The sequence below is a fragment of the Phascolarctos cinereus genome, unplaced genomic scaffold (assembly GCF_003287225.1).
Source record: "Phascolarctos cinereus isolate Bilbo 61053 unplaced genomic scaffold, phaCin_HiC Scaffold_1;HRSCAF=81, whole genome shotgun sequence".
Taxonomy (NCBI): Eukaryota; Metazoa; Chordata; class Mammalia; order Diprotodontia; family Phascolarctidae; genus Phascolarctos; species Phascolarctos cinereus.
In genome coordinates this window covers 282386734-282412292 of record NW_027555514.1, presented here as the reverse complement: position 1 = coordinate 282412292, position 25559 = coordinate 282386734, and the positions used below count along the sequence as shown (strand labels likewise).

Below are 25559 nucleotides of genomic sequence, written 5' to 3'. Positions count from 1 at the left end.
TGAACTGCAAACATACTTTTATTTAGAACATCAGTCTGGCTGGTCCATAAATGCTGGTTAGTAACAACCAAGGGAAACACCTGGGGGTGGGACAGGGAAACTAAGTCAAGTCTGGGGAAGGGGCCTTGTCTTTCAGTGGGAAAAGGGGGACAGGGGATGGGAAGAGAGTGAGAAGCTAAGGGCAGCCCCGGTCCGGACAGGGCACAGACCCGGGCCGTGGGTCTTCCCTAACACAAAGAATAAACAAGTGGGTCACAAGGCTGCCACCTGAGCTGGCCCCACACCCAGACTGGGCCTCTCTGAGGCACAGAAGGCCCTCCTGAACTGCAGGCCCCGAGTCAAGCCTTGGAGGGCCCTTCCCACTCCCTCTCTCAGCACCCAGAGTCTCAATGCGCTGGGGACTTCCACCCCCTTGGCATAAGCTCCAAGGCAGCTCCGGCAGCAGCCACCACGGGGCAGGGTGGACAGGATGGAAAGGCAGGGGGAACAGCTGCTTCACCCACTTGGGGAGGGGGTTTCATAATCCCAGGCAAACTGAGGGTGCCACCTCCAGGCCAGAGTGCAAGGGGGAAGAGGGAAATCTCCCGAATCCCCGAAGCCAATTCCGAGGGGTGAGTCACACCCAAGCACTGGAGGGTGGGCTCCCTCTGGGCTGCCTAGCCAGAACGCAGGGGAAGGAAGAAAGGGGATTGTCTTCCAGAGGGAAAAACTGGCAGCCATGGTGGCAGGCTGAGGGGCGGGCATGAGGCCAATCTGAAACCCTCCAACCCACCAGTTAAAAGTTAAGCGCTTTGGGCCTTCCTTTTTTAGGGAAAGGGAGGGGACTAGAAAGAGATACAGGAGTGAAGGGGCGGAGGCCGTCCCTTCCGTTCTCACCCCCATTTATAACAGCAGAAGTGAAGGGCTGGAGGGCCTTCCCCAGCCCAGGGGCCATTCTTGCTGCAGTGCTCCGAAGGGAAGGGCAGTGGGGGAGGGTCCCAATCTAAAGGGCAGAGCACAGTGTCCCCCACCTCTCCCCACCCCAACTCAGGCCCCATAAATCTGAGAACCCCTGAGGATAGTTATAGGTAAATGGCCAACGAAGGGGGGAGAGAAGAGATGGGTCTTGTTGCCTGGCCCAGCCACCTTCATCTTCACACACACACACATACACACACACGTACACACACTCCCTCTCTACATATTTATATATATAATAAAAAGGAATAAAAACTCAGGGCCCAAGATGTACAAAAATGTGTCAGGGAAGGGGGGTCCGAGGGTCCGGGAGGACAGTGGGGCTGGTCGGCCCTGCCCTCCTCTGGCCCTCTTCTGGAGCTTATAAATTACAATCCCAGGGGATACGTGGGGGTGGAGGGGCCGAGGGGGCACGGGCACGGCGCAGGGACGGCCACTCTGCTTCATCTTTCAGACGGGGGTTGGGGGGAGACAGGAGGGGCTCAGCAGCCGCTGGCCGGCATCACGCAGGCCCCCTGGGACTTCACTTTGTGCCGCTGGCCTCCCCGGCGACGGCCCCCACTGCCGGCCTTGGGCTGCAGGAGAGAGAATGGAGGAGCATCAGCAAGGAGGGGGAGGGAGAAGGCCTCCAAGGACTCTTCTAGGGCAGGGGGCAGGCAGGGAGACAGAGACTGTGAGTCAGGAGCCCCACGGTCTAGTTCATGGCACATGCCGCTAGCTAGCAGCCCTCAGGAAGTTTTCTTCATTTCTCTGAGCCTCAGTTTCCCAATCTCTAAAATGGGAGTACTCCTCCTCACACAGGGCTCATGTAAGGAAACATGCTTCATAGATTATAAAGCTAAGGAAATTCTGACACGCAGGAAGTCACTACCCTGGGGCTCAAGAGACCAGGCGGGCAGGCCAAAGAGGACAGCGGCGAGCCAAGCGCCCAGGGACACAGAGAGCCAGACAAGCAGGTGGCGGCAGCGGCCGGGGCCAGCCTCACCAGCCGGCTCCCCAGCACACACTGAATACCTTGGTGCCCTCGCGACCAGGGGGCTCTTCATCCTGGGCAGCCTGGCAGGAAGGATGTTGAGAGAAGGGGAGAGAAGAGGTAAGCAAGAAACAGAGCGAGCGCGAGAGGGGGCCAGAGGACAGCACGCGCCAGGTAATGCGGAGGGCCCTGGGGCTGACTGACAAGCTCCCGCAGAGATCCTCAGAGTTACCCAAGGAGAGAAAGGCATCAGAAGCTGGGGTGAATGGGCAGCAGGGCGGCGGGGGAAGAGCAGAGAGGACGGCTGGCAAGGGTGCAGAAGAAGAAGCCAGGCCCGGGCCGGGCTCCCGCTGCCCATGGGGCCTCGAGCCCTCACTCGGCCACTCCACTTCACTCCCAAACAGTGAATGGGGGTGCTGCCCTGCCCTGTGTGCCTACCTGGGGCTGGAGGACGCTGGAGGGAGTAGGCTGGGTGGCCCCTGGCTGGGGAGCTTCCTCTCCAGGAGCCCCCCCTGCTGCCAGCCCGCCAGGCGGCCCCCCGTCATCCCGTTTAGTCAAGGGACCCTTTTTTGTTGACTGCATCTTGATCTGCTGGGGTTTGGCATTCATCGGGGAGTTGTTGGTGGTCTGGAGGAGCTGAGAGGCAGGGAGATTAGGAGCTGGCCGCCGTCCGAGCCGGGCAGGGCTCTCGGGGGCAACCACCCAAGGCCCAGGGGAGGCAGGAACAGGAGCAGCCCTTCCCTCCTGCACCCAGCAGCGGCCTGTGCCCTCCAGAGCTCCCCTCCTCTGCCCCTCTTCCTGGGCCCCCCACCCTCCCCACCTATAGCTGCTACAAACCCTTCCTGGGCACCCATGTTGCTTAGGGCCCTCCCTCTGCACCTCCTCCCTTCCACGCAGCCAGAAGGCACCAAGGGCCTCAATGCCTGCCCATCCTCTCCTCCCAAGAGCTGCGGGCCTGCACAGAGCCTGCATTCCTGGTCCAAGCACTAGGCCCCTGGCGAGCCCAGCTAGCATCTCTGGACAAAGAAGGATCTCCCTCCAGCACCGCCCCCCACCCCCAGGCAGCCAGGCACAGCCCCAACCTTGGTGATGGTGCCCACAGCTTTGGTGCGGCCCTCTCGGAACACCAGCCTCTGGTCTATGTGCAGATACTCGGGCGTCTTGATGAAGCGGAAGTGAACGGTGGCCTTGTCCCCGGTACGCAGACAGTCTTTGTCCATGCTCAAGATGGTGGCTGTCTGCCGGATGCTCCCACAATGCACTGCCACAGGGATGGGGAAATGGCTAAAGGGGGTGGGGGGCCCAGCTGACCTTGGGACAGACTAACATCAGTAAATGATGGGCCTGGCAATGCTTGCTGAACAAAAATCAAACAAGATAAACTATGCGCTCTGCCCTCCTGGACCTCACAGTCAAGGGAAGGAGAGGGGCCAACCTGCAGATCTGACTGAGGTCCTTGGCTAGGAGGGGGTCCTGCCAAGCGGGAAGACTGAGGAGAGGGACGAGGTCTGTGCCCTTTGGATCCGGGGCCCTCCCTTTCGTTCGCCAGCTCTGAATGCAGTAGAGGCGTGGGATGGGATGGGAGGGAGCCACAGCCGGAGGGGCTCCCCCAGAGGAGGGAGCTACAGCCGGATGGGCTCCACCAGAAGAGGGGGCACGTGGGGGGGGGAAGCTGCCCGGCCACCTACCCATCGCCTGGTATCGTGGGCTGATCGTCGTGGGGTGATGGAGGACCAGGATCTCGGCCTCGAACTCCCAGGAAGCTTGGGGATTCAGGCGCGGAGACACCATGACCATGCCTTTCCGTATGGAGGAGCGCTTAATCTAAGGGTAGGGGGGGCCAAAAGGAGCACTCTGAGACTCCCTAAGCCCTCCGCTCCGGAGCAGAGGCAACCTGCCTGCCACGTGCTCTTTCCACCTGCTGGCCTGGCTCAGCTGCCCCCTCCCCTGCTCTGGGGCTCCACAAGAGCTTCCCCAGCTAGGACCGCCTCAGATGCCCCCGAAGGGGTCTGTCCTCTCCCCAGCTCCCCAGGGGGTCCGTCTCAGTGTCTCCTGGGTGGTCAGGCTGGTGAAGCCCACAGAGCCCTGCTCAGAACCACCTCGTTAAACGTTCAAAATAACATAGATAGTATTACAAAGGCGACCATTATGTTTTTTTTTAAACAAACAAGCTCCCAGGTGCCGGGCTTAGGCTCCTACCTTCATCTAAGTCCTACACCTGAGGCCTCCACCTGCCCCTCACCCGCACCCCCTCAGCTCCATGCTCCAGCCTCACCTTCTTCAGAGCAAAGGAGGCCGTCTGGCCTCCGCGCACTTCCTTGACCGGCATCCTCTTGCGGTGGATGGACTTCACCGCGATGGACAGGAAGTTGCCCAGGGGGTCGGGGCCCAGCAGCAGAGTGTCATTCAGCTTGATCAGGCCTCTCAGCGTGGTCCCTGACACCACTGTCCCCACTCCCTGGAGGGCAGAGCAGAGGTGGCAGCGTCCCTCTTGGCCAGCTGCCGGGCACCTCCCCAGCCCTGGCCATGGCCGCAGGCCTCTTACCGGCACGGAGTACGTATCGTCGATCTGGAACTCAGCGGGCTCATCCTCCCGGTAACTGGTGCGTGGGGACAGCAGGTTCAGAAACATCTTGAGCAGGTCTAAATTCTCTCCTGTAACATTGGAGATCTGGAATATGGGGCACATCCTAAGCAGGGAGTGAAGAGAAAACGAACAGTGGCAAGCTGAAGTGGCTGGCTCCTTCCCTGGGGGCTCCCCGAGGAGGGCTCGCTGGGGGGCCCAGCTCGATGCCCTGACATGCCAAAGACAGAGGCATGGACCAAGGGAGGGAAGCGACGGCCTCTAGTACCGCTCCTCCAGGCCCGGCGACCCAGGGGCCACGACTGGCCGGTCCCAGAGGGGAGCAGCGCCAAGGGAGAGCAGCCGGGGAAGCCGGGAACCAGCCACACGCTTCATCTCTTCTGGGGGCGGAGCTGAGCTGCCTGCTCTTGTGAGAAAACCAGGCTCTCACAAACTACCAAGGACTACATCAGTGTGAGCCTGGGGGGCCTGGCCGAGGATGAGGGCAACCACGGCAAATGGCCACCTGATTCAGGAGAAGGCCAAAGCACCCACAGGCATAGGGCACCAGGTCAGAGGAGGAAGAGCTCACTTCTGGCTGGGGGGAGGAGGGAAGACTTCCTGGAAGAGGTGGCCTATGAGCAAGGCCATGGGGGAAGGGCTGCAGAAGGGGCCAACTTCAGGTCTCCTGGGACTCCTTGAAGGGGCCTGTAACCACAGGCTTCCAGCCTGGGGAGCTCCTCTCCCGCCCCACCCGAGCCCTCGCTACCTCTCTGAGCTGAAGTTGGACGCAGTCACAATCACATCATCCTTGCTCTGCACCAGGACGGGGATCTTGCGGCAGCCTGGAGACTTCAGCAGGCGCTGCAGCAGCTTCAGGGTCTCTTAAAGAGAGAAAGGGAAGAGAAGTAGGGTGCCCGGCTTCCAGTGCAGGGAATGGCGCACTCAGCGCTGATGTGAGCACGAGACAGACAGGAGGCTGGGCGGGCACATAAGAGCTAACGGCCACAACACCTAAAGTGGCATAAAGAAGGGTCCAAACTTTGTGTGGGAGCCTAGCCTGGGACACAGGAGACGAGAGATCAAGAGACCGAGAGAGGGAGAGAGACAGAGCCTGAGAAAAAAACAGAGACAGAGACAGAGAAAGTGGGAGAGACAGAGGCTGAGACCTAGAGGAGACAGAGACAGGGAGAAAAAGAGACAGAGACCGAGAGAGGGAAAGAGACAGAGCCTGAGAAAAAAACAGAGACAGAGAAAGTGGGAGAGACAGAGGCTGAGACCTAGAGGAGACAGAGACAGGGAGAAAAAGAGACAGAGACCGAGAGAGGGAGAGAAGAAACAGAGATCGAGAGAAAAACAGAGACACTGATGAGGGCCTCATTTCTAAAATATATAGAAAATGAAGTCAAATTTATAAGAATACAAGTCATTCCCCAATTGATAAATAGTCAAAGGATATGAACAGGCAGTTCTTAGACGAAGAAATTAAAGCCATCTATAGTCATATGAAAAAATGCTCTAAATCACTATTGATTAGAGAAGTGCAAATCAAAACAACTCTGAAATATCACACCTATCACACTGGCTTACATGACAAAACAGGAAAATGATAAATGCTGGAGAAGATGTGGGAAAATTGGAACACTAATGCATTGTTGGTGGAGTTGTGAGCTGATCCAATCATTTTGGAGAGCAATTTGGAACTATGCCAAAAGGGCTATTAAAATGTGCATACCCTTTGGTCCAGCAATAGCACTTCTAGGGGCTGTATCCCAAAGAGATCATACAAATGGGAAAAGGACCCACATGTACAAAAATATTTATAGCAGCACTCTGTGTGGTGGCAAAGAATGGGAAACTGAGGGGATGCCCATCAATTGGGGAATGGCTGAACAAGTTGTGGTATATGAATGGAATGGAATACTATTGTGCTATAAGAAATGATGAACAGGCTGACTTCAGAAAAACCTGGAAAGACTTGTATGGACTGATGCTGAGTGAAGTGAGCAGGACCAGAAGAACGTTGTACACAGTAACAGCCATGTGGTGTGATGACCAATATCGATAAACTTAACCTTTCCCAACAATACAAGGATCTAAGACATCTCCAAAGGCCTCATGATGGAGAATGCTATCCCCATCCAAAGAAAGAACTATGGAGTTTGAATGCAGATCGAAGCAGACTATTTGCTCTTTTTTTTTTCTTCTGTTGTGATTTGTTTCCTCTTTCTGGTGGTTCCTCCTATTGGTTCTAATTCTTACAACACCACTCATGTGAAATTACGTTTAATAGGAACATATATGTAGAGCCTATATCAGATTGTGCGCTGTCTTGGGAAGGGAAGGGGGAAGGGAGGGGAAGGAAAATTTAAAACTCAAAAGCTTATGGAAGTGATTGTTGAAAACTAAAGATAAATTAATGAAAAAAGAAAGAAAGAAAAACAGAGACAGTGAGAGACCAAGAGAATGAGGAAGACAGAGACCAAGAGGAGACAGAGAGAGAGAGACCGAGAGACCAAGAGGAGAGAAGAGGAGGGGGGAGGGGCAGGGCGCTCCCGGAGGCGCTGCTTCCTGTCCCAGGTGGTCCCCAAGCTGGGTCACTCGCCAGCTTCCTCCAGCCACATTCCCAGGACACCCGGCAGGGCGCTCCACCCTCCAGGCACACTGACAGCCTCCCGCCCTGTCCCAGCTGCAGACTGAGCACAACAGGAAGGGTCCCACAAGAGAGACAAAGAAGTCCTTCCCATGAGCTGGCAGTGCCCCACAACTAAGCAGGCCTGTTGTTCCTGCACCTGCTGGGGCACTGCGCCCCTTTGGTGATGGAGCAGCCCAGGACGACAGACCCTCAGCTCCAACTACGCTCAGGGCTTGGAGAGTAACAGAGAAGCCAGGTTCCCCTGCCAGTGCCCCACTATTTCTCTCCCTCACTAGCGCAGGAGGCTGCAAGCAGCACCTGCCTTGGGCCCGGGAACAGCTGAAAAGCCACTGACACTGCAGCCACCCTCCAGCCCCCAGGTCCCCAGAGGAGGACACCCCCGGCCCTTTCCTCAGTGAGCCGTCACCTCCCAAGGGGACGGGGTGCCACGTGTTAGCATGAGCCAGACAAGCCAGACCGGAGCCTGGAGAAAGCCCTTTCACCCTGGGAAGTGAGGGCAGGCCTTGGAGGGGCAGGGGGAGAGTGGCAGCCCGGCAGGCGGGCAGAATAAAGCTGGAAAGGCAGGCTGGTGTCAGGCCTGGCACACCCACCCCTCTTTGTGCCCTGCCCACTGCCCCTGCCCCACCGCAGGATCTGGAGGGAAAGTCACTCACTCTAAAAAGACATTTCCAGGCCGAGATCCCAACAAAGAGAAGCCTGCTGGAGGGAGCCAACCTGGGCACGCCTCCCCCTTACCTTGCAGGATGTTGGCCGGACACATGTCGATCTTGGTGACCACGACGAAGACGGGAACATTGAGTGCCAGTGCCAAGCCCAGATGCTCCTTGGTCATGCCCACAATCCCAGCATTGCTGCCCACCTGCCCCAGGCAAAGAAAGAGACCACGAGTGGCAGGGAGGCCTGGGCGGAGCCCCCTTCAGCACGGGAGTCACAGGGTGCCAGGGTCAGCCCAGGAGGAAAAGGAGCGGAAGACCAGACGCCAGCAGTGCCCAGCACAACTCTGATGCCAGGAGGAGCCGGGGGCCAGTCACATCATCCTCTGCAGAACTCTCTCCACCAAAGCAGATGGGCAAGTGAAGTGGACAGTGGTCATGGGCACTCATTAAGAGGTGAGGACGCCTGGCCAGGGCCACCCAGTCAGTGAGGGGCAGAGGCAGGGACGCTCTCTAGTAAACCACGTGGCCCACCTGCCAACAAGTGACAAAGAAGCCCGGTGAGGCCTGCTGATCACAGAGACTCCGAGGGCCCAACCGAGAGGCACAGAAGCCCCTGCCCCTCACGGCAGGCTGCTCGGGGTACAGGTGCCATGCTCCCCATTCTGCGCACGAGGAAATGGAGGCCCACAGAGGGAAAGGCCTCTAACTCATCAGTGGCTAAGACCAGACTCCAGGGCCTCGGAACATGACGGCCCGTGACACACAGGAGGGGAGGATGCCGGGGGCTCCTGCTGTCCCACTCCACCACTGCAGCTTCGCTCAGAAGACTTATGAGCTCGGCCAAAATGCGGCGACCCAGAGGGGAAAAACAAAGTGAAAGGCTGCAGCTGCCACGTGTCCCTAGTGATGACCACGGGACCAAGAAGCATGAAGAGCATCCTAAGGACACACGGGGCTGAAACAGGGATGCTACAAGAGGACAGACAGCGGGGGGCAAGCATCGGGGCCAGGCCTCCGGCTCACCGCCTGATCTTCTGGCGGTCTTGTAGGGAGACATGGACGAGAGGCCTGGATGGGCTGGTGGCGGGGGATGGTGGGGCAGCCCACCCCGACATCCCTCTCCCCCCACCTCACCCCGAGGTGGCCCTGCCTGTCACCCACATAATGAAAAACAAAGGCTCGGGGCCCTGGGGAGCGACCTTTTCTTGAAAGGTCTTGACTACATCCAAAGTTCTATCTTGGTCCCTGCCTAAAATTTGGGTCACACTCGAGTGGTCGGGAACCAGGGCTCAGTGGGAAAGGCTGCTCATTTTACTTCCAGGTTGAAAGCAGCTCAACATCTTCATTCCAGTGGGGCTCATTCTCCAGCGGTGTTCTCCCCAGCCTCCCCATTCTCTTGGCATGGAGGGGACCCTGGGCTCAGGCAAGCTTGGGTACGGTCTACCTGGGAAAAGCTTCATGGGCCAACCTGTGAGTCTATCAGCTAAAGACCAGCCCAGTCACGCATGGAGGGGCTGATGATGAGGGCTGGGGTCCCCACTCAAGAGGACTGAAATCTCACAAATGGAGGGAGAGACCACAGACCCCCAAAAGACTGAACGTCACAGAACCCTAGAACTGAAGTATGGGCGGCAGGGGGAGCTTTAATCAAAGCCCATCGGAGAGGATCATACATCACCCGATGCCACTCCTGCTCACACCTGTTAGGTAAGACTTCATCAGAGAAGGTGGCTTTGAGGCCTGCCTCGGCCCCTTACTAATCACAGGTCATGATCGATCACTTCTGTGCCCGAGGCTCTGACAGTCTGTGTTCTAGGGTCCCCGATCCTAGTCCCAATCTCTCTGGATCTTACCTTTCCCTTAGGTTTCTAAGGGTTCTCCACCTGGAATCCATCTTAAAAAATATTTTGATAACAGTCCTTCAGTAGAACTGATTCCCTCTGCCCTCACAAACACGACCCCGAGAAGGGGTTGCAGGCTTCAGCGGGCTGGCGGCCTGAGGGCTGCGCTCCCAAACAAAGTGGACGCCATGCTGAAGACAAGCAGGCCACAAGCACGGGCCAAGGTTGTGCATGGGGTCGCTCTTCCTGAGAGTCTATGCTGGTGGGAAGCGTGAGTGTGTGCTTGCTACAAACAGGTGCTCACTTAGGGGCCGGCCACACAGATAGCAGCAGGACAAGGGACTATTACTGGAAGGGCCCGCCTTCCCAAAAGAACTGTTGTAGCTTAATTCTCTATGAAAGTTATGCACAAGGCTGATAACCTAATGAATTCTCAGCCTCCATCAGTAACAAAACTTCAGACTGACCAAAAAAATTAGCTCACAGGATGCCAAGGCCCAGACCTCTGTCCCTTTTCATCTCCTTTGTATGTGGAGATCTTCTGGTAAGAGAAGCTTCCCCTCACCTGCACATCTCACCCCTGCCAACATTGCCTCCCCTGTTCCTCCCCACCTCCCCCACAGCGAAGGGCCACTGCTTCTCTTCCTTAAAAGACGAGCATGCGTTCCAGGCTCCCCAGGGACATGTCCAGGCAGCCCCATACGAAGACTAACTTTGTATCTAGAGATTCCCCAGGGTGACCCCTGCCCCGCAGACCCAATCCCTGTGCTCACTAGCCTCCTGACTTCCCTGAGCTTCCTCACCCACAGAATGGGCACAGTGCTAAGATTCGCCTGGAATAACCAGCTGGGGGCGTGGTTCCTGATGCCCAGTCCGTCCCTGTCCCCTCCAATGGAGCAGAGCGCTCCTTGGCATCTGCAGCCCCGAGAACCTTCCCCCACAAACCCTCCCAAGTGTCCCGTCTTAGACAAGGTCAGTTTACACCAGCTCTCGACGCCCCCAGACACGGCCTTGGCCAGCCGGCCTCCAACGGATGGCCTCCACACCTACCATGAGCATGCAGAAGTCGGGCAGGTGGCCGGTCATGCCGAAGACAGTCGTCTTCAGGTACTTCTCGTGGCCGGCCAAGTCTATGAAGGTGATGACCTTGGTGGACTTCTCACAGATCTTGGTCCACTCGAGGCTGCCCCCATGGCTGTCAGGCTTGTTGACCACGTTGCCCTCGCTGTCAAAGCCCAGGATGTCATTGCCCACGCTGCTGGTACGGCCCGACTCCATCTCGTGCTTGTGCCGGAAGAGCTTCTGCCGGGCGAAGCCTCGGCCGTTGTCCAGCTCCCCGTGCGTCAGGACCCCCAGCAGCGTGCTCTTCCCCGCGTCCACATTGCCCACCACGGCAACCCTGTGGGAGGGTATGAGGAGAGGTACGGGGGGTGGGCAGAAGGAAACACATAACCCCCTGCCCCCGCTGGCGTCACACAGGCCTGCCGAGGCCCTCTGCCTCCAGGAAGGAGATGCTCTGGCTCACTGCCTGTCTGGGCCACACGCCCATGGACAAGCCGGGGCACAGGCCCGGCACACACCAGAGACTCTCCCTGGCTGAGCTCAGGCTCTGCGAGAAGATGGAAGCCAGCATGGCCGCAGCCAAGGAGGAGCGGCTCAGGCTGACTGGCGGGCGCTCCCAGAGGCCTCCTTCCCCGCCTCATCTCCAAAGCCCCTGGGAAGCGCAGCCCCAACGCAAAGTTCCCCGCGCACCATTCAGCCTTTCTGGGACCTCCCCTTCCCCAGGCCTGGCCCCTGGCTCCCTGGCTGATGAGAGGATGCTGTCCAGAGCAAAATGTTCCTCCCCCAACAGCCCCGCTTGAGTACTGCCTTTCCTACCACCCCTCATCTCCCGGTTCCCCCAAACCCAAATCCTGACAGGAAAACATGGGGAAAAGAAAGGAACCCACCCTTCCTCTGGCCAGTCTATGCACGCTTGCAACAAGCACGAGAAAGTGCGTGGGCCAGAGCAGAGACATGCAAAGTCTCTGGGCGTTGTCCACTGGAGCAAGGAAGGGCCCGAGGGCTCCAGCCTCCCTGCGCTGGCACTCTACCCATTGGCTCCTCACCTGACCTCCAGGAAGTCGTTGTCTCCAACCCGCTTGCGGACCAGGTAGTCACGCACTCGGCCACCGGCCTCCTGGTGCTCCCGCAGGAGGATGACGTCCGCCTCCATCTGCTCCGCCATGCTCTTCACGGTCGCGTACGAGGCCTCCATGTCAGCCTCACTCAGCCCATACTCGGTCCCATCTGCAGAAAGGCACTTCCGTTCATTCAGAGAATTGACTGCGCCCCTCCAACTGTACCCCAGAGACCAAGGGCCTTGATCTGCACCCTTTGTGTGTCCCGAGTGGAAGTGTCCAAGTGAGAGGCACAGGGGCTTCCCAGGAAGCAGCATGTGACTGAAACCCTAACACCACAGCTGCCAGGAGGGGAGCCAGGGCACAGAAGAAATGTGGGCGAGGCCGGCGGGCAGCAGGGGCTTCAAACTGACCCCCTGTCGCGGCAGTCCAGACGCAAAGGGAAGTGCCCGGTGAGGCCTCGTGGGCCGGCTCCTTCCCCAACCTGTCTCAGGAACAGAAGGATCCAGCTGGTGACACCTGTCAGGGGCATCAGCCCTTCCTGTGTCACGGACCCTTCCTTCTGGCAGTCTGGGGGAGCCTAAAGCAAGGTGCATAAGACGGCCGAGGAAGCCAACTCCACTGAAATACTTTAAGAATCAACTCCCAGACCTCGCCTGGTCTAGGCCAGGCAGTGCTGGATCGCGGGGGAGGGAGGCCTCGAGGGCGTCCATGAGGCTGAATTAAGAGTAATGGCAGGGCAGCGTCTGGCTGTGATCTCTGCCCACAACCCCTGCAGGCACCCATCCCCACGTAGGCAAGAGAGACGTGGGGCTCGGGGAGCTCCCCAGGCTCTAGGACTTGCCAGGAGGACCCAGATTTCCTGCCTCCATGCTCATCTGGGCCCTCCTGTGGCTCAGAGCACTCCCTTCCTACTGAGCGGCCTCTAGGCCCCTCCCTCCTGACTGGAAAGCCATGCACGCCAAAGCCTCTCATGGGCTGGAGGCCCTTTGACACTCGAGGCTGGGCAGCACCAAGGCCTCCATTTGCCAGCCTCACGCTCAGAGGGATCCTCGGTCCTTGGCATTCCTCAGAGGCCTGAGTCCTGCAGCTCCACCCTCCCAGCATGGCCTCCTCCCCCCACCCCCCCCACCTGACCTGCCCTTGCCCTCGTGGGGACACTGGAGACCTCAAGCCTTCTCACTTCTCCCAGCTTTCCCCACTCTCACCTCCTGGTTTCAGTTCCTGCCCAAGCCAGGCTATTCCCCAAAGGCCACGGTAACGAAACCCTCACAAGCTCTTTAGAATGCCTTCTTCCTCGGGCCCTGTCCCACCACAGGGCTCTGCTCCTCCTGGGGTCCCCCTCTCCCATCAGCTCTGGCTGTTCCATGCCCGCCCTCCTCTCTGTGGGGGCCAACGTCCGCCCTCATGCCCCAGTCAGCATCTGCCTCTACTGTGTGGAGACCAGCCACACCTTGCAATGACCACCTCCTTTCCTCTCCCCCGGCCCCCAGCAGATTCCTCTCCTCCTTCCTGGCTCCCCCGGGGCGTTGCTCTCCTCTACAATTTACTAAGTGACTTCATCATAAAAATGGGGACAGGAAGACTGGTAGCACAAACATCATTACTCCCATTTGGCAGATGAGGAAACTGAGGCAGCTATCAAGAAGTGGAGGCTGGCTCCGCCTTCATCCCCCCCCCCACTGGCTGCTGATGGTCCTGCTTGTTGACTCTGTCCTTGCAACATATTTTGTCTCCATCCCTTCTGCCCATCACCGTCTCAGAAGCCTTCTATGGTTCCCTACAGACTAAAGGCCTAACACCCAAGCCTAGCATTTGAGGCCCTCTGTCATTGGGTTCAACCTCCTTCAAGATCATTTCATCAATTCCCATGTTCCAGGCAATCAGGCAAACCCTCCTCCTCCACTTTCCCCCATCCTTGCCTTTGTTACCATGCACTGGTGAGATGGAGAACAATCAGACCTTGCCTGCTGCATGACCATGGTCCCCTCCAGACCCCCGGCTCTGCCCCTTGCCCCTCAGGCCTGTCCGTCTGCCTGTAAAGCACTCTACAGACCTTCACGGGCCACATAAATGTCAGGTGTCACTGCTCCAAAGGTCCCATCTCCCCGTGAAGAGGTGGCTTCCGGGGATGGGGCTCCTGGCCCGCCAGGAAACAAAAGACCCCGCCAGCTGCCTTCCTGAAAAGTGGGGGGCGCCCAAAGGGCTACAAAATGTGCATACCCTTTGATCCAGCAATAGCACTTCTAGGGCTATATCCCAAAGAGATCAAACAAATGGGAAAAGGACCCACATGTACAAAAATATTCATAGCAGCTCTTTTTGTGGTGGCCAAGAATTGGAAATTGAGAGGATGCCCATCAATTGGGGAATGGCTGAGCAAGTTGTGGTATATGAATGTAAAGGAATACTATTGTGCTATAAGAAATGATGAACAGGCCGACTTCAGAAAAACCTGGGAAGACTTATATGGTCTGATGCTGAGTGAAGTGAGCAGAACCCAGAGGACTTTGTATACAATAGCAGCCACGTTATGCAATGACTAAGAATGTTAAACTGAACCCTTCTCAGCATTACGAGGATCTAAGACATCTCCAGAGGCCTCGGGATGGAAAATGCTGTCCACATCCAAAGAAAGAACTATGGAAGTCGAATCACTCTCACTTATTTTTACCTTAAGTTGAATTTTGTTTCATCTTTCTGATGGTTCCTCCTATTGGTTTTAATTTTACTTACAACTTCACTAATGTGAAAATACGTTTAATGGGTATGTAAATGTAAAGCCTATGTCAGATTGTGCGCCGTCTTGGGGAGGGTGGGGGGGGAGAAAAAGGGAGAAAAAAATTTTCAACCCAAAAGCATATGGAAAAAAAATGAAAAAAAAATAAAAAAAAGAAAAAAAAAGTAGGGGGCGCCCACAGCCCGCTGCCCTGCTGTCCAACTGCATTCCGTTTCCATCCTTCCTGGGCAGCGAGCCGCGGCCCACCCTTCCACCGGCCATACTGTGCCCCTGGCCCCAGCTCCTTAAGCTGCACCTCGAGTCAAACTCTCCCCACCCGGCCAGATACCCCTCAAGCAGCTGCAAGGAAGAATAAGAGAGAGACAGACCCCGAGTGAGGAGCCAGCCAGGGGGCCCTGATGACACAACCCAAGCCTGGCGTGCGGCTCTGCACTCAGACAAAAAGGCCTGGCGCAGGGAGATGGGGGAAAGGCGGCAGTGTGTCCTGGGGGCACTAGGAGAATCAAGCTATAATCCGAGGGGAAAGCAGGCTGGACAGAGGGCCTGGGGACAAATGCCAATGGAGGACAGGAGTGAGTTCTGTCAAGCAATCTATCCCAGCCCACCTAGAGAGAAAAATGAGAAGTTTGGGGGACAGATCCCAAGCCTGTACAGAGAGCATGGGGGCTTCAACGCTACAGTGTCAGGATGTCTCTCACTCCTTCCCTCCCTCTCCTCTGCCCCCATTTATTCTCCCTTTCCCCTCCCCCTCCCCCCTCTTTTTCTCTCTCTCCACCTGATACTTTTATCAATGGCTTGGAAAAATGAATTCAGAGGTTCCTAGAGGTAGAGCTGGGTCGTACCCAACCAGCAGATGGCCACAGCAGGAAGGCCGGCTGAGGGGGCAGAGGCAGGCCCTGACAGGCTGGAGCACTGGGCTCGATGGAGCGCAATGACATTCAATCGGGGAAATGCAGAGCCTCAGACTTGGATTCAAGAACTCCACTTCCTAAGTTCATGATGGGAGAGATATGGCAAGGGAGCTGCTTGTCCGAGAAAGATTCAGAGGGTCTAAATGGATACACGGCGCTCCTCAGGAGCATCACCCGGCTTGCAGGAAAACGAAACGAAGGAGGACACAGGGAGGACTGGACTGGGTGCCAAGTGCCCATTTCAGGAAGGCCACCGGCCAGCCAAGAGGGTCGGTGCCATGCGATGAGCGAGGAAAAGACAAGACTTGTGGAGGCCGGCTTTTGAAGAGGCAGCCAGGTAGGAGAGGAGAGGCTGCCAAGCCCGGGGGTGGCAAGGGCTGCACACACGCAGGCACACACATGCAGGCACACATGCACGCACGCGCACACACACACACACACACACACACACACACACACACACACACACACGCCAGCTCCTCCCAGGCACGTGATGGGCCAGCCGTGCTGGGGGCCTGGGCTCGTCCGGCCCACTGGCCTCGGCAGGCAGTACGAGGAGGATGCGGGGCCCTCAGGGACGCTTTCGGCTCCAGATCCGGGAGCCTGTGAATTCACTCATTCGTTCACAGACTCAGCAGGTTATGATGCTGCATGGAAAGCAGTGAAGTCTTAGCTGAGTGACTAACTGAGGCAGGAGGCAGTCGGGAGCTCTGGTGAGCAGGGAGACCGGCCCAAGGCAGAATGGCCCATTCCCCAACTGGGAAATGGCCAGAGGACACAAACAGGCAGTTTCAAAAGAGGACAGATAAAACAAAATCCTCCAAATCTCTAATTCTTAGAGAAATACAAATGAAAATGCTTCTGCGGTTCCATCTCGCCCTCCCCAGACTGGCAGAGGTGGCAGTCACTAGACCGCGCACCCGTGGCTAGGCCAAGGCCCCTTAGAGATCTGAGACAGAGGAGAAGGAGCCAGCCACACAAGTCTGTGGGAAGAGCTTTGTGTGGCTGTAAAGAACTGGGAAGGAAGGGGTGCCCCCCAGCGGGGGGCAGCAGAGTCCTGGGGCGCCATGGCCAATGACGAAAGGGACGCCTTCAGAGAAACCTGGGAAGGTTTCCTAGGAACTGATGCAGAACTGAGCAATGTCAGCAATGACAACCCTGGAATGACAAACACTTCGGAAACCCCAAAGAACCCGATCCCTGGGATGCCTCCCTGCCCCCCTGCCAGCACCCCAAGAGGCGATGAGCAAGGCACAGAGTGAGACCTGCACTGTGCTGCTGGACTATACATACTGCTGACAAGGGCCTTTTCTTTCCCGATGGGGGTGGGGCGAAGGGAGAAGAAAGAGTGGGTAGGGAAAGGGTTCCCAGACCAGAAGAAGGGGACAGAAGGAGGGCCACAAGGCATCCTAGACCAGCAGGACAGCTCTGAAAGAGATGTGAACTTATCATACACTGACGAAGAAGAGCAAGCCGGCACAGTGGAGAGCACAGCCTCCTCCTCTCCATTCCTGCAATTTTCACGGAAATGCTCATTTTGTTTGGTGTTTGCTAAGTGCAGAATAAAAAAGAGAACATTACTCGGTGTAAAATAAAACTCATTTTTTAAAAACTTCAGCATCAAAGAAGTGCAGTGTTCTGCGTGGGCTCTCCGTGGCTGGAGGGAGGCCTTCACAGAGCTCACCGCCTCCACGGCCAGCATGTGCGAGAGGGAATCTCTCAGTGCTCTAATTCTATTTACACTGGCAGCAAATGACGTCAGCCTGATTATTCTTGGCCAAGCAACAATGTCACAACTAACTGTGTGCAGAGCCTCAAAGGGCCTCCCCTTCCAAAGTCCCCAGTAGCCTCTGGGAAAAGGCCCAAATGAAGAGGAAACGCACCCCCTGCCACCGCCTGTGCCCTGGGGGACGGCCTTCCTCATCTGGAAGCCCCAGCCAGCCACTTGGCTGCCCTCCCCTCCTCAGGGATTCCTGTGCTCTCTTTGTCCCTGGTGCTGAGGCCAGAATCTGGCACTGTCATCATTACTGGCTGAGTTCATGAATGAATCCACCCTGAGGCCCCTCCCCTTTCTAACATGTTTTACAGATGCCCAGGGGAATCAGATGGCTAAACCAGGGCTCCTCATTCTGGGAATGACTAGTCTGGTCCCCTGGCACAGGCCAGCCCTTTGGATAGCTGAGATGACTCTCTTGGACATCCCAAATCTTCTCCTCACTAGGGATTTCTTCACCCACCCAGTCATCCCCAGTCTGGGCACAAGGGACTACAGTGACTCATGTGTCTGCACCGGGGTCCAGCCTAGAACAGGGCGGGGAGGGATGATGTGACTCTGAGAACCCACACCCAGCTGGGAGCCTCAGTTTCCCCATCTGTTAGATGAAGCTGCTACTCCTGGCAGGAATCTGTCCCACTGGGTGCTGACAGATAAATGAACGTTTTTCCTCCTCCCTTGCTCTGTCACAATCCACCTGCCCTCCTCATCTTCCCACTCTACTGTCCAGACACACCCCTGTCCCCACAGCTCTCCTCAGCCCCTCGGTCCTTCTTCCTTCTGGGTGGGGTGAGCACAGACGCCTGAGGGACAGAGAGTGGCTCTAATTAGAGAGGGCAGCTTGAGTCTGAAAGCCCTTCTACAAAGGGAGGCATTACATCAGGGTCGGCTCATAAGCCGTCCCTGGCCAACGTTTAAAAGACTCCCGCTTTGCAACCACCAGATCCCTGGTTCAGGGAAGCCTAAAAACATGAGCTGGCCCTTGTGAGCAGGAGCAGAAAGCACTGTCGGCCCAGGGAAGGAGGAAGCAGCTAAGCAGATGGATGAGAGGCGCCCTGGCGGGACACGGAGAGCTGGTCTGACGAGCCTCGCTGCGGCCAGGAGAGAGAGCAGCCACTGGAGGCGCTGGCCCTGCCGTCACCCTCTGACTGTCCCGGCACACAGCTACCTAGCCACAGCAACAAATTCAAACCCAGGTCCACCCTCACACTGACCGACTGCTCCAGCTGTTCAAAGCGGAACAGGGCCCTGGGGTTTGAGCCCTCCCTCCCACACCATGGCAGCCTCAGACACAGTTCTCCAACCCTGAGCAGGGGAGGGCTATGATCATACTAACTTTTCACAGATTTTAACCTGGCTGTAGGTGGGACTGGAGAAGGGAGAGATGAGGGGACTGACTTGCTGTTCTTCATGTGTGACACTCCATTTCCCACCTCCAAGCCATTACCTAGACTGTTCCCCTACCTGGACTGCCCCTCTTTCCTCACTTCCAACTCTTAGAATCCAGTTTCCTTCAAGGCTCCACTCATTCACCTCCTGGAAGAGGGCCTTTCCCCCACCCCAAATTCCCCTGTACTTACTTTATGTTCGTCTATATCATTGCCCTTATCTCCCCAGCACCCAGACCACTACCAGGCATAAGGAGACACTAACGAAATGGTTACTGGATGGCTGGGAAGTGGGTGGTGTGGCCCAAAGGCCAGGCCTCTTTGGGCCCACCTGGGGCACATGGGCTTCCTCTCGTTCTTCAGGCCCCAACGCCTTGTGCTGACCCTCTTCCTTTTTTTTTTTTTTTTGGCAACACAATCAGGGTTAAGTGACTTGCCCAGGGTAAGTATCTTGTGTCTGAGACCAGCTTTGAACTCAGGTCCTCCCGACTCTAGGACTGGTGCTCTATACACCAAGCCACCTAGCTGCACCCCCCCTTTTTATCTGCTGTTGCTGGAGAACTGCTTTGCCCAGAGGACGCTGGTCTAGCTTGAGCATGGCTCTAGTCCTGCGAGGGTGTGACGAGTCACCTTCCAGCTCCCAGGCCTGAGATGCACTGGGTCAGCTGAGGGAAGATGACCAAGTTCTAGGGGGTCTAAGGCCAGTCTTTCACTCTTCAGGCTCCATCAGTCAGCAAGCACTTATGAAGGGTTCGTGGGCCAGGGCCTGGCTAAAAACAGTGGGATACTGGTACACCCTGCAGTCTGTACGCTCGAGCTCTGTCCAGCGTAAATGGGTAGCACCCTCCCAAGGGAGGGGACAGAAGGCTTCTGCAGAAGGCGCAATGGATGACTCCGAGTGGTCCTGAGGGAAGCCAAGGAGAGGGGGGATGGACAGCCAGGAAAAGGCCCGGAGCCAGGAGAGGGGGTGTCACATGAAGAACCCCAACCCCAACAGAAGGTGAGTCACTTCTTATCAGTGGTACTAATACCACTCCTCTAGCAAGGTCCAGGGCAGACAGGAGGATGAGGACGTACCAATGAGCATTTTGCCACCATATGGCGCTACTAGAGCAAAGGGACTAATTAGCCCTATGATGCTGGATTGGAAGAGGCCATTGGGAAGCCACACAAAAGAGGGTCTACCTCAGTGGTCCTGAGGATCGAGCCTTTACTGGCCACACTGAGAGACACCATGGCACCAGAGTCCCTGAAATTGAGCGGGCCCAGACCGGAGGTAAGAAAGCAAGGACAGAGCCGAGAAACTTTCGTGATCCAACTGGCAGCAGCCAGGCAGGGGCCTTTGGAGAGCAACGAGGCCCCAATGCCAGGTATGGAGCGAAGATTCTGGGTGGGGGAGTCGTGCTGGAAAGAGTCATTGGCACCTGGCCGGGATGGAGAGAGGGAACAAGTGAGGCATTTCAGAAGGCGGGCGGCGGAGCTGAGGCCTTGGCCAAGGAGCTTCTCCCCTCTTGGCTTCCTCTGGCATTGTCTGCAGCACTTCTCACTGGAGGAATCACAGCCCCGCCACACTTCACTTACTCCATCCCAGCAGGGACCACGACTCTGACACATCTGAGGGGCGTGACCCCCCCCCACTCAAAGCAGCAGCCGCTCAAAGACTGGGTGGATAAATGTGGGACCTTGCAATGTCCTCACTTTCTGGCCTTCTCTGCAAAACTAAGGTCAGAAGCAAAGCTGCTCCTTTAACAAGGCCCCCCCCCTTTCCATCAAAGGCAGGAGAGCGGCAGATGGAAGGGCTGGGCCTGTTTATGTTCACTGGAAAGATGCCGGGCCTATCCTAGCCAGGGAAGAGAATGCTAGGATGCTGAGGGGGGGGAAGGCCTCATTTCTACTGGAGGGCAACAGAGACTCAAGCCTGTGTTGGAACCTCCGGGCCTGTGGGCTCCCAGATCCCCCAAAGCACCAGGGGCTACTTTGAAGGAAAGCCACACATTGGGGGCAGCAGGTGAAAAGAGAGTAGTCCTATCTACCCCAATGCCCACCAAACAGGCTCTAATAGAACTCTGGAAGGAGAGAGCAATGCTCGTTCATAGGCCAGCAGACAACAGGGGCCTTCCCAGGAATGTGGGATTCGGGGCCCAGGTTGGGGCTAACAAGAATCCGAGTCAGCCAGCTAGGGCTGGGAAATGGCCCGGCCCATTATTTTCCTTGTCCGGGGTCACAGGCAGAGTCAAACCCTGTTGTTCTGATGATCCAGGCTTAAAAGGGAGCCGCAGTCAGGGGCCTGGCGTCCCTCCCCCCTTGACCTCTCAGGTGGGATGCCGCCCCACAGTACTGCTGTAGCCACACTGGCAAGAGGGAAGGTGACTTCCCTCACTCACTATTTCTTTGTCTTCCTGATGGGCAGGGAAATGCAGGCAGGACTGAACACTGTGCCTTTCTCAATAACAACACCGGTGGCCCCAGGTGGGGAGGACCACAGGACCCCTACCCACCCCTCCAGGCTCCAGCCCAACTAATGCACATGACCACGGGATAGAATCAGTGAGGCTCAGGGAGCAATGTGCCTAGAGCTCTTCAGAAAGGGAAAATGAGGAGGGGCAGATGGAGTTTTTGGGTTGAAAGGAGATCACCAGGAAAATCCTACTTGGAGCTCCTGTCTGGAGTTGCTGCAACCCCAGGGGAACCCAAGCTTGTGATGCACAACCTGGCCATGGGCCATCCCAATGACTGGGGGACAGGTTTGTCCTCCAAGGGTCTGCAGAGCCTCAACACCAGGCTGGGGTTGGGGGGTGGCAGTGGGATTTTCTGCCCAAGTGACTCACAACGACAGTCTACTAAAGCAGGAAGGGGTCGCAATCTGCAGCAGCAAAGGGAGGACCCCCACCCCCCTGGCCAATGAAACCATGGATCCCAGAAGTCTTGTGACGCTGAAAGGAGAACGATGCTCACCTGATCCCTGCCCAATGACATATATGGTCTCTCCGCATCCCTCGTCCATCCTCTCCCACATCTGCCGGAGGAGGCTGTCATACTGCTCTGATGTCGGGCTTACCAGCACCAGCTAGAGGAGAAACCAGAGAGCTTAGGACTGCTGGGCACTGAGCAGCGGCCCCACCAAGGCTGACGGGACCACGACCCAGGGCCTTGCTCCTGCTTCCTCCCACACCCCTCGTCCTCTGCCCGTGGGCCAGCCTGGCTCTGCCCTTCCTCATGGGCCCAGCAGGGCTGGCCTCCCTTTCCTGCTCGCGGCCCCACAGCATAGCCCAGCACTGGCCCCTTTCTTCATTCACTCCCCGGGCAGGCCTAGCAGGGAGAGAGCTGGGCCTCCCTCCACGATGGTGTAAAAGACCTTCTCTCTCCCTACATCCTGGAGGGTTCCTCTACCCACCCACAGCCCAAGGCCACTCGCCCCAGGCAATAAAAAGCGGGAGCGGGTGAGCCCCCTCTGGGCTGTGGGGAAGCTCTGTCTCCCCACTGTAGGCTAACTTCCGAAGCGTCTCCACCGCTGGAGAAGTCTGGCCAGCTCCAGTGACTGGACCTCTGCAGCGGGTCACTGAGGGTGCCCCCAGCTGCTTTCAGAGCACGTTCTGTGCAGGGAGTCCAGTCTTCTCAGGAGGAACCTGCAGCCACCTGTCAAATGGGGCTTTGTTTGTTTACAAGTCAATCACCCAAGTTGGGCTGGGCTGTTTTCAAGAGTTTCTCAGCATAATCTCACACAAGGAGACTCTGTCAGCCCTTTGGGATCCCAAGCCCCCCCTGCCCTGAGCTGGTCTGCGTGCAGAGATGCCCGGCTGTCACTCATAAAGCCCACCCCAGATGCACTCCCTCCTCCCCCTGGCTCTGATGGCTTTCCCAGGCGCTCCGACTGCCGTCACACATGTGACAAGGCCTCCACCTTAGAGCCAACTAGGGAGCTGGGGAAGGCTGGGGCAAGACCCTCCTAGGGGAGGTGAGGGGGAAGAGGAGGAGCTAGGGACAATGGGGGCCCTTCTTATTAGGGCTGTGCCTCTGCTCTCCGTGGCCCCATGTGTTATTTTTGTGCTCACCTCCCCCCAGTCACATATACATAGGGGGGGAGGTACACACAGCACACCAAAGTCAAGCCTTGGGGGGGCCATACAGGCGGTGTGACCTGGAACCTGGACGAGGAGGTAAGAGAACTTGAGCTCTCGGCACCAGACCCTCTCCTGCCATCACGCCTTCCTGGGCAGTGGTGCTCACTAGTGCCCTCTCTCTCTCCCGGCCCCTGAAACGACTCATTGCTTTATAAATGTGCTTCAAGATTTACCCCATACGTTCTGTGTGACGTAGGCCATAGCCACATGATTGCGACTCCCACAGGGAAAGGGATTGTCCCAGGTTAGGTGGCTCCTAAACCTCAGTGCTTGGACTTGAACCCAGGTCTTCTGAAGAGAGTCTTAGAGGAGGGGTCTCGGAATGGGGGGGACACTTTCTGAATGAGAAACCAGCGGGCATTATGCAAGCATGGCTTCCTCCTGCTTGGCTTCTGGCCAAGACTCCAATGTCTCTGAGATCTGTGAACAACTGCTGAGGCAAGGGGCCCCTCCTCAGCCCCCTGACAACAACAATGCCTAGCAGAGAAAGAGGAGCTGCTGGAAAGCAGGGACTCCACCTCCTGTGCGCTGCTCTTCCTCAGTTTACCAGGCAACCCTCAGCTGTCCTGGGAGGAGGAAGAGCTGGTGCCCTGGGGGTGGAGGTGCAGCTCCTCTCTCTGGTAGCTAGATGGCGGGCTGGTGTAAGCAGCATGAGGGCTGGCTGTGGGAGCAGCAGCAGGGCCAGGGAGAAAGACCCCTGTATGAAGAATGAAGATGCTTGGCTAAGTGCCAGGCCTGGTGAAGCCCACTCCCAGCTGCCTGCCAGGGCTGTGCCAGAGCCCACAGACACAAGGTAGGCAGGGCTTCATCGCCTCAGAAGCATATGTTACAGAAGGCAGGTGTGGGTTTTCCTGCCCTCAGATCATCAAAAAGTATTTAAGGAGCCCCTATGATCCTTAAGATAACATGACTTCCAACTGCTGGGCCATGGAAATCGCTCCCCCCAGGGGCATCAGGACACCTCTGCCACCACCCCAAGTGACTTCCCCGGGACCTAGTCTCAATTGCAGAGTGACATGGGTGGGCTCGACACACAGGGGCTCCCCAGTCCTTGTCTCCAAGTGCCCTGAGGATCACTCGTCCGCCACCGCTGCCCTGACATCTACAGGGCGTCACTAACCCCCCCATCACCCACTTCAGGAGTCTGCTCCAATCCCCCTTCCCAAGGCCAGGGTCAGGTACTCCATCGGCTGTAACCAAAGCTGCAAAGCCAGGAGGTCACCCTGGGCCAGGGGCAGCAAGAGAGACCTCCCCGGATCTTAATCTGGAAGCTCCAGGTCAGCAAGGTCCCCAGGCTCTCTGAAAAGTGGGGATCACAACCCCTGTCCTGCCTGCACTACCTGCCAGACAGGGCCGGCAGGGCCCAGAGGTGGGGAGCGAGCTCAGCCACGTGAATCACCATCATTAACTGGGGGCCCGGCCCCGTGCACACAACACTCCCTCTGGGACCCCAGGGCTCGGGCAAGGCACCCCCCCCGTGGGCCTCAGCTTCTTCCTCTGTAAAATGGGGCTGGGCCAGTCCAAGGCTCCTTCCAGCTCACCTCTGGGTCACCCCCCCCAGGCCTCAGTTTCTTCCTCTGTAAAAAGAAGGGGCTGGGCCAGTGCCAGGTTCCAGCTTTCTCCTGGGTCACCCGTTCCCAGCCTCAGTTTCCTCCTCTGTAAAACAGGGGGCTGGACCCTTGGCCGCCTCAGACCCCCTTCCAGCCTGGCCCGTGAAGCCGCAGCCGGGTTTCCCACGGTCGGTGGTGGGGACGGGGGATGCCCACGTGGCGGAGGGTGGGGAAGGCGCACCAAGTGCTTATCTTTAGGGGGGAGGGGGCGGGGCAGGGGCTCTCCTCCCTCCAGATTCTCGATAAGCCAGCTGCCAGCCCGGTGTAGATCGGACTGACGCTTTGAGGGTGGGAGTCCCCGAGAGAACAGGGGGTGGGGAGGGGATGCAAAGGCTAGGGTGCTCTCCCCTCAGTTTCCCCGGGGCCTCAGTTTTCCCGCCTGCAGCGGCCGGGGGGCAGGCCGCCCCAGTAGACCCGGCGGGGGGCGGGGAGCCAGGAGGGGCGGGGCAGCGCGCCGTTGCCATGGTGTCGCCCCCTCCTCCAGCCCCTCCCGGCATGCCCCGCGCCGGGCCTAGGCCCCCGCCCGCCCCGGCCGAGCCCTGGCGATCCCCGCGCACCTTGCTGGTGAGGTCCAGCTCGGGCTCGCCGTTGAGCGCCTCCCCGTCCTCACTGCAATCCGAGTCGAAGCCCGTGTGGAGGCGGGACGCGGCGGCCGCGGCTCGGGCTGCGCCTGGGGGGCTGGGTTCCGGCGCAAACATACAGGCCGGCACCGGCGAGCCCATCGGGGAGCGGCTTCGCTCCGCCGCCATCTTCACTCGCCTCGGCTAGCTCGCCTGCCCCGCCGCCGCCGCCACTGCCGCCGCTGCTGCCGCCGGTCCCCCGGCCCGCCCCGCGCGCGCTGCATTTGACTAATTTATGCGCGTTCCCGCCCCCGGCGCTTCTGCGCAGCCGCCGATGCCGAACCAGGGTTTCTGCGCAGCTGCGACCGTCGGGGAGGGGGAGAGGATGGAGCCTGGGGAGGGGTCAACTCATGAATAATCAAGCAGCATCCCGAGCCTCCAATGGCCGCCTCCGAGGCGTCGCGGACTGCGGGGTGCCCTGACCCCCCCCCCACAACCAGTAATGATGGAAACGTCACAAGCCTTTCTCTCGGCCTCTGGGAACTGTCTTCCCTCCCCCTAAAACTACTATTTTGGCCAATAGGAGGAGGATAGGATGGATGCCGCCCCTGTCCTATGCGGAGAGGGGGGTGGGTGTTTGGCTCTTGGCCGGGCTTCTCAGCGCAGTAAAGCTTGGAAAAGTTGCAACA

General features: G+C 57.7%; 1 protein-coding gene across 2 annotated transcripts; it reads right to left on the bottom strand.

Moving 5' to 3' along the window:
• GTPBP1 (GTP binding protein 1) lies at positions 1-25276 on the bottom strand. Of its 2 annotated transcripts, XM_020982627.2 has the most exons (13): positions 24868-25276; positions 21535-21646; positions 11755-11935; positions 10697-11045; positions 7885-8008; positions 5263-5377; positions 4476-4620; positions 4206-4388; positions 3619-3754; positions 3013-3191; positions 2369-2566; positions 1972-2013; positions 1-1532 (listed from the first exon to the last, which is right to left on the bottom strand). In XM_020982627.2, exons 1-13 carry the CDS (start codon positions 25057-25059, stop codon positions 1440-1442), a joined length of 2049 nt encoding a protein of 682 aa, XP_020838286.1. In that variant the 5' UTR covers positions 25060-25276; the 3' UTR covers positions 1-1439. The 2 variants fall into 2 exon arrangements, with proteins under 2 accessions (XP_020838286.1, XP_020838287.1); XM_020982628.2 differs by lacking the exon at positions 1972-2013 and having other exon boundaries at positions 24868-25270.
• Between the last annotated feature and the right edge of the window lie 283 nt (positions 25277-25559).